Below are 14,558 nucleotides of genomic sequence, written 5' to 3' on the forward strand. Positions count from 1 at the left end.
CAGGAAGTGAAATAGCCAGTTGCTAATGGCTCATGCCTAAAATCCTAGTTACTGAAGATATGAGGATCATAGTTTGAAGTCTGCCCTAGGCTAGAAAGTCCATGACACTCATATCTCCAATAAACTACTTAAAAAACACACACACACACAACCAAAACAGAAGCTGAGCTGTGACTCAAATGGTAGAGTGCTACCCTTGAGCCAAAAAGCTCAGAGACTGAGCCTTAGGCCCTCAATTCAAGCCCTAGGACCAGCACCAAAAAAAGGAAAAAAACAATGTGGAAAATAACTATACAAGATTCTAAAGTGTAGTAGATTCCTATTAAAGGCCATAGGAATTACAGAGTAATTTGACCAGAAAATGTTCTGAGTATTACTCATGTATGTATGTATGTATGTATGTATGTATGTATGTATGTATAAAATCATTTCATTTGCCTTAAAAGTATAAGATGCTTGAAATTGTTCTAGCTTTTTTTATTTCTGTGCTATAAATAGTCATGTTCTTTAGGAAAGAAATGCACTTCTATAAAATTGTCTTTGCTATAAATAGTTTTTCAGATAATAGAAATTCAGTGATTTAAAAATACATTTTTAAGTGGAGTAGAATGTTTCACAATGTGGTAATATGGTCAATTACTTTCCTTAATGAAGAAATTCCTCATATTTCGTTCAGTTATTTAAAATAACAATATTTTAATTCATTTAATTTAACAGATACAATGGAGAATGGGATCTAGCTCAGAAAGCATTGGATGATATTATATATAGAGCCCAGCTTGAATTATATCCAGAGCCACTGCTGGTAAGTGTCTCACATAATTGTGTAAATTTTTAATTTATGAAATTTCAGTTTAGATTGATAGGTAGAGAAGTAGTCATTCATAGTATACTAATATGCCACTGATTTATGTTCCTATAGTATTGAGGAAATACTATATTTAAAAGGTATATGGAATGTTGCATGTTTTTCTGCAGATGTGGAACCTAGAATTAGCCTATAAACGAATGAGTAAATGCGTTAGGTGGTATGGAAGTGTATATAAATATATTGCTGAAATATGGCAGATCCAGGGGAGAATTCAAATAGTGTGAGCCCTTAGAAAGGCAAAGTCAAAGTTCAACCAAATGAACACCAGGAAAGGGGTACTTGAAAGGGATGGGAGGGGTGATGGGGAGAGGGAATGAGGAATGAAGAGAGGAAGGGAAAGCAGTCAAGAATTTGATGTATATCCTACAAAATGAAGAAAAGTTTGGAAAGGAGTAGGTTGCAAAGGACAGCTGAGAATGTTGAAAGGTATGACATTGATCTAGACACCTTATATTCATAAACTGCTTTGTTAAATGGCAACTCCTTTGTACAACTACTTAAAGATAATAAAATTAAAAATTATAAAAGAGTATATGTAAAGTTTAAAATTTTAATTAGACTAACTTTTTAGTTACTTAATAAAATAGTCTTTTTGTTTATAGGAATTTCTTAACATACTATAGATGCTTTCATTAATTATCATTAAAAATTGGGAAGCCTAATTAAACATTTTAATTTTTTTCATCACATTATTTTTAACTGTAAGATTTCTTCTGAGCCTCTTATTGTTTAGAGGACTTATGTATCATCTTGTGAATATCTTGGAGAGAAAATCTTTTTATACCTGTTAGCATTTAGCCTTATATTTTATCTGAGGAAAATATTATGTTAATGTCAGTCTTAAACTATATTTTTCCATTTTAGGTTGCTAATGCAATAAAGGCTTCATTGCCTCATGGTGCCCTGAAATCTAGTAAGGAAGGCACAAGGTGTATTCAAGTTGAAATCACACCAACCTCCTCTAGAATATCAAGAAATGCAGTCACCAGCATGTCGATAAGAGGTCACAGGTGGAAAAGACACGGTAAGAAATACATAATTCTTCAAATTAGAGCACTGCTGGTTTGTTCACATTTTTCTCTGTGCTTATGGTGCTGCAAATTTCAACTGTAGTAAACAGAACTACAGTAGCCTGCAAGAAAAGACTATCAAGTCACCCTTAACTCCTAACTTATTATCCAGAGCAATAATAAGGAAAATGGAGTATACATATATGTAACATATATATAACATATATATGTATCATATAACATATAACATAAATATGTAGTTTAAAAAGTTTAGGCTTTTATGTTTTCTTTTGATAGAGTAGGAAAGGAAGGAAAATTCATTTTAAAGTTAGTCATACATTTTGGTTTTCTCTTGTTAAGTATTTTCAGATATTATTTAATTGATTAGTAGGTAAACTTATATATTGAAGTAGAAGAGCTACTAAGGGCTTTAAGCATCTTGTCTGAACTTCCTGGTAAAGAATACACTAAATATTTCTTTTTGTTGTTGTTTAGGTTTTAGGATTGTTTTTTGTGCTATTATTTCTTCTTATCTGTTTCATTTTATTATTTTAAAATTATACTGGAAGTTAATTTTGTTTACCATGGTCTTTTCAGTGTTCCCTCATTGTCCTCTCTTGTCTTTGAATTTATTCCTTATTTAATTGCATTTTCTTTTTATATCTTCCTTCTGCCTAGAAGTGGTTATAGTGGCAAGGATCAGTGTAAGAAGAGGATTAATAGCACTTTCCTCAGAAGGTGACCTTTGGATTGGAGGCAAAATCATTCTTTGTTCCATGCAAACATATGTATTAGGGGTAAAACAAAATCCAGTGTATATTTCTGTGGTGAAAATGGTAGCTTCCTTTGATATACTGTATTGGTTTCAGTGCTCTCTGTGGTTCTGTAGAGGAAATGGGGAAGTGAAAAGAATAAGGTCATGTAGAAAGCTGAATATGAGAACAGTTTACATTTTTTTCCTCTCCCAGAATCTAGGAGATGGTACTTCAAAAAAAAAAAAAAAGACTAAGGATGAAATTATTACTCTAGTAATGACTCAGTTTAACTAATAATTATTCTTGGCCTTGTTCTTTAAAAAACGTTGCTGAAAGTTTAGAAGGAAAACATAAAAGAGGAGTGGAGATGTTTGCTGTTAGGAAGGCAAATTGTACTACTATTCAAACAAAACATCCAATATCTACTCATGTTTTGATTTCTTCAGTTAAAATCATGCTGTTGAACAAGATTAGATGGCAGGTATAAAGCAACTTAATTAGATATAGTGATAACTCAAAGTTCAGTGTTTCTTTTTTGGCATCCAAAAATAGTTGCAGAGGCAATGAACTAGATTATATTGGGTTTAGTGGATAATAACTTTCAAACTACTGCCTCTGGAAATTGATAAATGTTAATTCCTTTTCCACTTTCCCTTCTTGTTGTTTAAGTGGACATGTTGGGAATTAGTGGGGGAAACAGGTTTTGTAGTTTAAAATGTAAAAAATATTTCAGCACTCTTGTATTTGTGAGTATGTATTTGGGTGTGTGTATTTGTACATGTGTATGGATATGTGTGTATGTGTGTGTATGTGCATGTCAAGGTGTGGATTTAACAGAAGGAAATATAGACCATGCAATAAAATGGAAACTATTTTGTAGAAATATTTTGTGGGAAAATTTACCAAAATTAAAGACTTGAATATATGGTTATCTATTAGGCTCTTAAATATCTTCTAGGTTCCTTTTTTGCAGCCACTTGAGAGGTTTTCACTTTGTAATAGGGCTACTGTCTCATAAAATACCCTTCTTAGTACCTCCTTTATGTTTATTCACTCTTCACAACTCTTAACACTTGAGAAAGTCCTACTAATGATAACAAAAATGTCATAAATGAAGATGTTAAAGAGAATGAACTGTGAAAAAGCAAGTCACATTCATGAGCAGATACATAATACTGCTTATGTTTGCCCTCTTCTATATTGGGAATTCCCTTTATCCAGTGAGCTATAAAATATTCCATGTCTATGGTGATCATTACTTACCTACAGATAGTTTGTGTTCTCCCTTTTTGGGTTGTCTTGGTTTTCCTTCTGTAACTGTTCCTATAACAAAACACACAAAGCTGAGTACTTATAATGAAACAAAGTTTATTTAGTGTATGGTTGGGCAACCTCATCTGTTTGGCTTGTCACAATGTTGGCAAAATCACAATGCAGTGGGAAAAGGGAAACAGAAACAGCTGTGTAGGAAGCGATCAACTGTGTGAGATGGCTTTGCTTCATATACTCTCACTTACTAAGCAGAGTCCTACATCAATTGCTTCGAAGGGCAAGTACCCCCAATGACCTTAATACCTCCCAGGAGGCTCCACACCTGAAGATTCCACCACCTTTTACATCACACTGACGACCAAGCCACCAGCACATGAACTCTTGGAGACATACTCAAACCATTTAAAACACATAGCACCTTCCTAGAGAAATATTTTTTATTAAATTTCTATGTTCTGAGTTAATTAAAACATTCCTATTTTCTGCCTTCATGATCCTGCTCCCTGTCTGGATACATTATTTTTCTGGGCTCTCTACTCAGCTCTGGCGTTGTATGAAAAGATAGGTATCTTTGTTATTGTCTCTAACAATTCGCAAATTATAAATGGACTTAAATTTTGATTTATACATAAAATTATATTTATTATATATGTTTATGTGTAAATTATAATAAAAAGTAAGAGCCTATTTCCTTCAGTCCTTGACTGGTTTTCCAGCACACCAAAATTCTAGTATATAAGCTATGCTTATTTCCTGTACTTTTCATTCTTACTGGTACATCTTTCAGAGCAAATATAAGAGCTATTTCTTTTGTTTCCCACATTTACTACCACCAGTGTGACTCACTCTTTTACTTTAAGAAATTATCTACTTAAACAGTTTTTCTCTCATTTTTAAAAATAGTTTTGAAATACCACTCTTTTGTTGTATGGAAGTTTCTTATTAAATTATGGCTACAAATAATAAGTCCTTATAATTTTAGCCAACTAGTATCTAATAAAAAGCCCTATCCATTCTAATCCTACCTACCATTCTTTCCACTTGTATATTTTTGAGATGATTAGGTAAGTAAGTGAAAGGCATTGGTATACTTAAAGCACCACACAAAGGCTAAGGATTATTTAATTTATCTTATTAGCTATACAACAATTACAGTTAATTTTTATTAGCTAATTTACCACTCAAGTGGCCATGTGACCATTTGATCTTGTAATTGGTTACTCCTTTCATAAAATTTATAATTCAAATTTTCTTCATTTGGAATAATTGAAATTTGAGGCAGGAGGATCATGAATTTGAAGCCAGAAAATCCTACCTAATAAGCAAAAGAAATTAATAAAAGAAAAAATTGTCAGTTTGTGAGCACTATCAAAAACAGAAGTATAGATATGTTACATAATAGTAAAAATCAGCTTAGTGATTTTTGTTGCCCTGAAGTATAGTTCTTCCAACTTGTTTGTCTGACTTATGTCTCTATTAGAGTCATGGTTTTAAACCTATTGTTTTAATATCTATTATCTTAATCTCCAGGTAATGTCAAAATAGAAACTTACATATGATTGTAACTGCAACAGATGTTTATATTAATAAAAATAATTTTACAAAGTAGATACTATTTGATAGGCATCTGTTAAATGGTTTTATTTTGGTAGGCATATGTTAAATGGTTTTATTTTGGTAGCATCATTTCTATTTAGTGGTACTAGGTATGGGCCTTGCACCTATAGGCAAGTACTCAGGGTTTCCTTATGTAGTTCAGGCTAGCCAGTGAACTTGTTATGTAGTCCAGGCTGGCCTGAGCATCCCAAGTGCTGCAATTATAGGTGTATACCACCATACCTGGCTGCTTTTCATTTGTTTTTACATAGGAGAGTCCAAGAGTACAGTATTAAGCAATACAAAAAAACTTGAACATGAAAACTATATTTGTTATAACAAAATCCTATTTTAAGGAAAAAAATACATACCGTCTAACTTAGTAATGTAAAATAAATGCCCTGGGAATTTTACAATATTTTATCATATGGAATGTTTAAATAAAAATCAAAGTGAACACAATTTACTCATATCAACCCAAAGAAAATGTCCCCTCAAGTTGTTAGAGCAATATTACTGTATTTTTGGCCTAGAAAATTGGTTTCTGTTTAATATCTTCTATGGCAGTTAGATAAAGTTAATTTCAGCTGGATATTGATGGTTCAGGCCTGTAATCCTATCTCTCAGGAGGCTGAGATCTGAGGATCATGGTTCAAAGCCAGCCCAGGCAATTAACCACCAGAAAACTAGAAGTGACGCTGTGGCTCAAGTGGTAGAGTGGTAGTCTTGAGCTGAAGAGCTCAGGGACAGTGCCCAGTGCCCAGGCCCCATAATCAATTTAAAATTTTTTTTAAATAAATAAGGTTAATTGGTCACAACAGAGTTTGGAGACACTTATGCTTTTGTTACTACTACAACAAAATGAATCAAAAACATAGTGTCATAACTTGCTCAGTAGTTTAGTACTGACTTATTAGATGAAGGGGAAAAAGAAATGATCATGTGTTGAAATACTTTATTTAAAACTGGTTTGTGATTTATAAAATGTTGGTAAGTTTCTATCATAAAATGGATGACACAGGAAAATACTTCCTATTGAACAAATCTAAAGAATCATAGGTAAATTTTAGCTGAGGCCTTTGTAATACTTGCACATAGATATTTAAAACATTTGTAATTTTCCAGTTTTTGAGGAAGGTAAATTTATAAATCTAGATACAGATGGGATGTTTATTTTGCAAATTTTATTTTATGACTTCATGAGAAATGTCTTAAATTGAGGAGAAATAAAATTGCTAATTGTTTTACAAAAAAAATTGAAAAAAAACAAAGAGATGGTAGTAATTTTAAACTAAGTAACTACTGGAATCACTTCTGTATCTACAATTAGAACTTATAATGCTTGTGTTGTTACTGTAAAATTTGTACTTACTAAGGAAATCTAGTAAAAACTAGCTGGCAGTTTTATAAAAAGACTTAAAATTTTTGGTATCATTTGAGGAGTTCTATTGCTTTCAGAATCCAAGATGCTATTTGAAGAACAAAACTTTCTGTCTCAATGTAGATGATAAAACATTTAGACCAAAAAAAGAGCCTTTCCTTTCTGACCAAGCATTTTATGAATTTTTACTAGCATTTTTATATAAAACTTTACATTCCTGGAGAGCAAAATTAAATAGTAGGAAATATTATATGATATAAAGAAAAAGGATATGTTAAGCAGAGAGCTCAAATATGTTGAAACTACATTGGATACATGAAATTCCATTTAAGAAAAGAAAATTTGAGTAAAGAATCCTGGCTCAGCCAAGATTATAGCAACAAACAACAACAACAAACCTCACTGTATTTCTAGATACAGTAAAGTAAAAAATTTACACATGAGGCAAGATAGTTTATAATTATTGTTCTTATGAGGCAAATACCCTTGCTTGAAAATTACTGTGTTCTACATTTTACTAAGGAAGCCTTTTATCATTCTTGCTGTAGTGTAAGAAGATTACTATTTATTTTTGAGGCACTATTCCTTTGACCTTTTTATAAGCACTTGTAGTACATTGCACAACAAAGACAAGGATTTTGTAGATATGTATAAACAGGTGTTATAGTCAATGTAGCTTATCTGTTTTAGGCCTCTCTGGTCATAAAGTTCTTTATTTATCATAAAGTATGCATCTGAGCAACATCCATATGATGGAATTTGTAAACAATTCAGATGATAAAAAGTTTTTCAAACCAGAGATATAAAAAAATATGAGAAAAGGGTGTCTGATTCTATCTCAATAAGAAGTCTAGTGGCTGGGAATACGGCCGAGTGGCAAGAGTGCTTGCCTCGTATACATGAAGCCCTGGGTTCGATTCCTCAGCACCACATATACAGAAAATGGCCAGAAGTGGCGCTGTGGCTCAAGTGGTACAGTGCTAGCCTTGAGCAAAAAGAAGCCAGGGACAGTGCTCAGGCCCTGAGTCCAAGCCCCAGGACTGCTAAATAAATAAATAAATAAATAAATAAATAAATAAATAAATGTCTATTATTTACTATATGTACAACAAATGGAAAATATTTGGTCTTTACTTAAGAAAACTGGTAATAATGGCTCTACAGTCTAAAATATTACTTTAGTCCAGACTATTTTTCTGTGTACCCAGGCTACTCATATTCTTACTAGAAAAACTACTTTTGGCTTCCAGATCCAGACCTTTTCTTTTTGGGCACTGGGGATTGAACCAAGGCCCTCATTTAGGCTAGACAAACTCCATATCACTTGAGCCACCTCCCTCCCCCAGCCCTTTTGTTTATATTTGTTTATGAGTTTCTCTGACTCTGCCCAAATTGGCCTTGAACTCCCAATCCTCCTTCCTTTGCCTCAAGTGGAGCTGAGATTACAGGCCTATTTTACCACACTCTCCCAGGACCCAGATTTCTGCCTCTTAGTTGGTATTGGTCCTTGCTTAGAATATAGCCCTTTAACTTCCTGATCCTTATTTTGTGTTTTTCTGACAGTTTTGATTCCTCTTATCTGCTGTGCAAATTACTAGCTACAGTTGAACATTGCTACAGTACTATCCTTTCTCACTTGAGACATATTTCATGCTCTATGTTTTGTGTTACACATGTGACTTGTATCAACTTGTATTGATTCTAATAAAGAATGCAAAGCATTTATCCATGTACCTGTCAAGGGCAACCCATTTCAATCATGAAATCCAGACTGTATTCTATCATATGTGGCCTACTGCTTTGATCTCACTTTAAGACCACAAAGATTCAGTAGACATTTTTTTGCCATCCTTTTAACACACTAAGTCATAATCTTTGTCTCATTATTTGAGATCTTTAAGCTGAAATTTGAATCATGAAAAGAAACCAGTTTGAGCTCTTTTCCTTCATTCAGATTGCTCTGTAGCCAGACTTTTCTGTCATCCACATCTCAGCTCAAGTATGTTTTCCCAGACTACCCATCTACTGTAGCCACTGTGCTTACTCTTTCTCATTACTGTTTTCTTCATTGCATTTTCTGCCACTTACGTTTGCTTAACTTCTCAGTTCCTACACTGCAGTGAAGGCAAAGTCTTTTTCTGTTTTGTTGACTGTTGTACCCACACTACCTAAAACCCTGTCTTACTCAACTAACTACTCAACAAATTATAGTTGAATGCATGTATGAGTGAATGAATAATAAAAACATTTATTTGTTCTTGTTTTATTGAAATTCAGTATGACAACATGATAGTAAATTGAGTGGAACCATTCACTATTCTAGTGCTTAAAGACTTTTCATTTTATTTTTTTTCATATATTTGTGTATTTTTATAATTCTGATATATTTAAATTTTATTGGCGCTTTACTTTTGTTTAACTTGGCCAAACACTTCCCTAAGTTTTCCTAGTAAATCCAGTTGTTATTTTAGTGGCTACATAATACCACATTGAGCTAATACTGTCATTTACTATATACTATTTGTTTTTAACTTTGTTATTACTGTATACACAGTATTATAAGTAATTCTGCAAAGAATAGCCTAATAAGTACAGATACATTTTTCTTCCATTGAATAAAATTGATTATAATGATAAAAATTACTGGATTAAGGAACATAAATTGTTTAGGCATCTTGTACCAAATAAAATGGCTATATTATAAATTTTAAGGGAATATGTATGACTTATCTTGACACTTGTTCTAAAATTCTTCTCACAATGTCAAAAATTGTATAATGCAAGCATTAAATATAGGGTAAAATGGGGTTTGAACTCAGAGCTGAAAGCTCTCACTTGGCTTTTTTGTTCTGGTCATCTACCATTTGGCCTATGCCTCCACTTCTGCTTTTTTGTTTTGTTTTGTTTTTTCTTTTTTCGCTTGCTAGTTGGAAGTAATGGTCTGAGGGATTTTTTTTTTTGCCTGGGTTGGCTTTGAATTGCTATTCTCAGATCTCAGCCTGTTGAGTAGCTAGGTGTGAGAACTGGCACCCAGCACAAATTCTATTGTTAATAAATTTATATTCTCTTATACAGTCTTATATATGCTTTTTAAAAAAAGAACTTTACTGCCTCTCCTTAACTATATTTGTGGAAAACAAAATTTAAAAAGAGGGCTGGGAATATGGCCTAATGGTAAAGTGCTCGCCTTGTATACATGAAGCCCTAGGTTGGATTCCTCAGTACCACATATATAGAAAAAAATGAAGTGGCACTGTGGCTCAAGTGGTAGAGTGCTAGCCTTGAACAAAAAGAAGCCAAGGACAGTGTGCTCAGGCCCTGAGTGCTCAGGGCTCAAGCTCCAGGACTGGCAAAAAAACAAAACAAAACAAAAAAACAACACAAAAATTTAAAAAGAACTAGATTTTGTGTGCGTGCGTGCGTGTGTGTGTGTGTGTGTGTGCGTGTGCGTGTGCGTGCCCGTGTGCAGGCTAGTCCTGGGACTTCAACTTGGAGCCTAGGTGCCGAGATTTTTTTGCTCAAAGCTAACTCTACCACTTGAGCCACAGTTATACTTTCAGCTTTTTTAGTGCTTTATGGTGATAAGAATCTCCAGGGTTTTTCTGCCCAAGTTGGCTTTGAACCATGATTCTCAGATATCAGCCTCCTGAGTAGCTAGGATTACAGGAATGAGCCAAGAACCAGATTTTATAAAAGAATTTTTTTTTTTAGTATTACTTTAATCTTTTTATGTCTTTAATCTTTTTACTTTAGCACATTATCAAATCTTCATTTACAGTGGCTACTTCACTTTTAAAAATTTTTATTTTATTATAAAGGTGTTGTACAGAGGGATTACAGTGGTTACTTCACTGTTGCAAAACAAAGAATCTTTGCTTTTCTTTGCCATAAGATATATTCATTAGAATATGCTACATATTATTTAACTAGAAAAAATAGCATGTTTAGTTTACCTTTTTCATGTGTCCTATATGTTTTTAACTGTTATTCAAATTAAAAAATAACATCAGTAACAGGAGATTCTTTCAATTCATTAAAATATATATTGTCTACTATATTCAAGCTACTTTTCTGGGTATTGGATAGGCAGCAGTGACCTGACAAAAATCTCTGCACTCATGGAAGTTACACTTACCTAGTAAACAAGAAAAGCAATTGTAAGTTGGAGAGTTATAACAGCTAGGAAAAATCAAATCAGGGGGTATTGAAACTTTGCTGGGTTCTAAGAAAAGACCTGAAGGAATTATGATCCCTTCCATATAGAGGAAAACATGATTTCTGGAGGAGAGCTAGGAGGTGGTGTATGTGGGGAGGCTGGGTCAGAGTTATGTAGGGAAAGAAGTAAAAAGAACATTAGGGAGGAAGATCGTATAGCAGATATTTCTTTGGATTATATTATCTTTCTTGAGTCTGTAATTTCCCCAGGAATTATGTTCTGGTCATGTTTACTGTGCACAGAAGGATGTGCTTTTCTATTTTATGAATTTATAATCACTTTAAAATTTTGCATTGTTAATATTTATTATACATCTGTTAATTAGTAAAATATTCTTGTGGGAAAAAAACGTGATCTCATTTTTTGATGTGTCATTTAATTTCAGGATTAAAAAATAATTAGTATCAGTTCTTGTTGGGCTGCAGATCTTTACCACTCTCCTGATAAATGTGTTTAACAATTCCAGTGGCTAGTGGTGCTTTATGAAATATTCATGTCATTGTTAGGTTTTCTTACAAATTTTCACCATTGAAGCACCATTTTGAATGAGTAACTTTTAAACACCAATTGAATATAAAAAATAAGCTAACCTTAAGAGTTATGACTTAGATTTCCTCTAGAATTTATTTTCTCTAGCTTTATGTACTTCCTGTAAAATGACCAGGAATCTAAGCAAATAAATTAAATCTGACTGGGAGATGTGAGAGGCTATTTAACTCAAGTTAATGGTAATGAGTTGAGGAGTTAGAATTTATAATATGTTAGAATAAACATTTTAAGTCAAAAGAGTTCACTATTTTGCTGAATATTTATGTAGCACTTTCTGCACTTCAGTTTCCTTTTCTGTAAATGGGAATCAAATGGTCTACTATAGAGGCTCCCTGATAGTTTTGAGAATATTGACACTGATATGTGAATGCTGTAAAAAAAAAAAACCCAAACTGACTGCCAATGTACATCTTTTAAAATTTTACTAAATTCAAGTGTTTATTTCTTATGACTAGAATTTTTACTATTTATGATTTTCTTTTGGACTGAAGGTCCTTTTAATGTTCTTGTGTGAAATGACATCTGCAATGTAAATGGACAAGTCTTGGCTCTCACCCAACAGCACCATCGTGATTTTTCCATTACAGTGACCTCTGGCATGTAAGAATTTATTTGCCCTGACTTTCAAGACAGCTGTTAGCTGTTAACAGTTGAAATAGGCTTGGTTGGACATTTTAGTCTTGTTAAACCTTTATTAGAGAGCACCCAGACTTATTAAACCTTTATTAGAGAGCTCTCCATCAGGCCTCACCAAAATCCTTCTCCAAAGTTCATTTGGAGAACCTTTAGTCAGATGCACATGAAAGATGAAGTTAAGGGAAGATAATTATACCAGCAAAATACAGGGCAAGAGGACTTCAAGGAGAGGACCATCTGAAGTGTTCAGGGGACTCATAACAGCATTGTTTTTAAAATATAAAACAATCCGAATAGAGCAGTGGTTTCCAAACTTTCAAACTATTAATGGCCTCTAACTAATTAACTGTGAATCCAAATATTTGGGGTCGGGGGCCAGGTACAGGTAGTTGCAGGTGATAACTACTGTACTCCGAAGGTAGACTACTGTAGGAAGTCATGATTCTGGCATTTACTATTTTATTGCCTAACATTGTTTTTCAGGCTTTAGCACTATTAGAGTTTAACAACCCTGTTGTTAAAACAATTTGAAAAGAAAATGTCCCTCAAGTAGATTTGTGGCCTGTGTTTTTTGAAGTATATAATGTTTTGTGTAGTTTTGTGTTGTTTGAATTTAAAGTTTCACCACTAGTCCATTCTATATTCATGATATTTTCCCCCATTTGCTACAGATATTTATTTCACAGCTTTAGCTATAACCATGCATTTTGTGATTTAAAACACAAAGTCATGTCTACAGATATTAATTAGGAGTTGTGTTCATTGTTTCCATTATAATGGCTCCTTTTGCAATAAAGGACTAAAAGCCAACTTGTGTTTCCAAATCCATTTTCATTTTTCACCAGTGTAGTAATAAACTGTTAAAAGCTGGCCTAAAATGTGTGTAATTCATATTAGTCAAAAGAAATGGACTGCGTAATTCCATCTTAGCCACAGTCATGTCACTATGTAAGATAGGGGATCTGTGAGACAAAAACTGTACCTATAGCATTACTAATCATGATATCATAAGTAGATAGGCAGTTTCTCAAATTCTATGGTTGATTGACTCAGCTTCAATGTAGTCTAATAAATTAGAATTTTAAGTATTCATAGGGAAATTTCTAAGTGTTATGTTTCCTAATGATTTTCTGTGACTTGGTTCCAAGAGCTACTAGAGGTTTTTTTTTTTTTTTTCCACTTTGAGCATTTGCTTAAGGCAAGACATAAGTTCAATTGGCCACAGCATTATTTTAAAAACAATAGAAATTGTTTTCATTTACAATTTTTTTATATATTCCATGTCAAATATGTGTGTGAAAAATTACAGAACATGAACCAATGCTCTGTGAAGCTTTTCCTTTAAAAATCCCTGTGGTCTCTGGTGTTGTCAGTGGATTATAAATTGTGGAACTTCCTCCAATGTAGTTGACTTAATTCATAACATCAATTGTCCAATTTGTGTTATGGAGTCTTTTGGTTTTCTTGTTTTGCATTTTTATTTTGTTTTGTTTCAGCCATCATTTTGTCTTATCATCTTCAATTCTAGAGCAACCTGACAACAATAATGATGCTTCAGAACTGGGCATCCTTGTCCTTCCTGAGATTAGTGTCACAAATGTGTCTGGAGAGAAAACCGGGAATGGGGAAAAAGGCAGAACACTAGGAGAGATTGATGCTCAGCAAATGCAGGGTGTACAGGAAACAGCCACAGATCCTAGAACTGAGAGCAAAGGCTTGCCAGAGATCAGGAGGCAAAAATCTGTAAGAAAACTGATGGAGGATGGAATAAACTCACCTGGCAGAGTGCAGTTTTAGCACAACACTTTATAGCTGCACTCCAAGGTATCTCAAAGCAAAGAGCCACTGATGCATGTTAAGAACAGTCACAGTCACAAAATTTTTGCATGTAATCTAATAATAAAAATGCATGAATTATGCATCACAAAACTTCTCAATGAATTCTTACTGCTCTTTGGAATGGTCACACCTATGTTGTCTCCAAGTAAATTGATACAGAAAATGAGGCAGAAAATTGCTTCCAAAGTAATTTTCTGCTTATGTTTTAGTATCTAAAATTCTATTTTTATTATTAGTATCATTAAAGAATTGTATATAGAATTTTATAATGTATATAGAACTTTGTAACATTTATAGTCTTTTAAATTTTTAGTAAAATAATCTGGAGTGGAGAATGCAACCTTCTAAAATCACTTTATAATATTGTAATATTATTCTTTTAAAGTTCTTGGTAAGAGCTTTGATTTTATACTGCTTTGCTATTATAGAGCAT

General features: G+C 33.2%; 1 protein-coding gene across 4 annotated transcripts in view; it reads left to right on the forward strand.

Annotated features, from left to right (window-relative positions):
* Window positions 1-14,558, forward strand: part of Fam126a (family with sequence similarity 126 member A) — a 98,241-nt gene that overhangs the window by 57,144 nt on the left and 26,539 nt on the right. For 2 of the 4 annotated variants that reach the window (XM_048339706.1, XM_048339702.1), the window contains exons 9-10: window positions 718-805; window positions 1,736-1,895. In XM_048339706.1, the coding sequence (XP_048195663.1) occupies window positions 718-805; window positions 1,736-1,895 (248 nt within the window). Of the gene's footprint in view, window positions 1-717; window positions 806-1,735; window positions 1,896-2,559; window positions 5,227-13,814; window positions 14,111-14,558 lie in introns of those variants that run through there. The other 2 variants (XM_048339705.1, XM_048339704.1) reach the window with 2 other exon arrangements.

This window comes from Perognathus longimembris, chromosome 2, assembly GCF_023159225.1.
Source record: "Perognathus longimembris pacificus isolate PPM17 chromosome 2, ASM2315922v1, whole genome shotgun sequence".
NCBI lineage: Eukaryota > Metazoa > Chordata > Mammalia > Rodentia > Heteromyidae > Perognathus > Perognathus longimembris.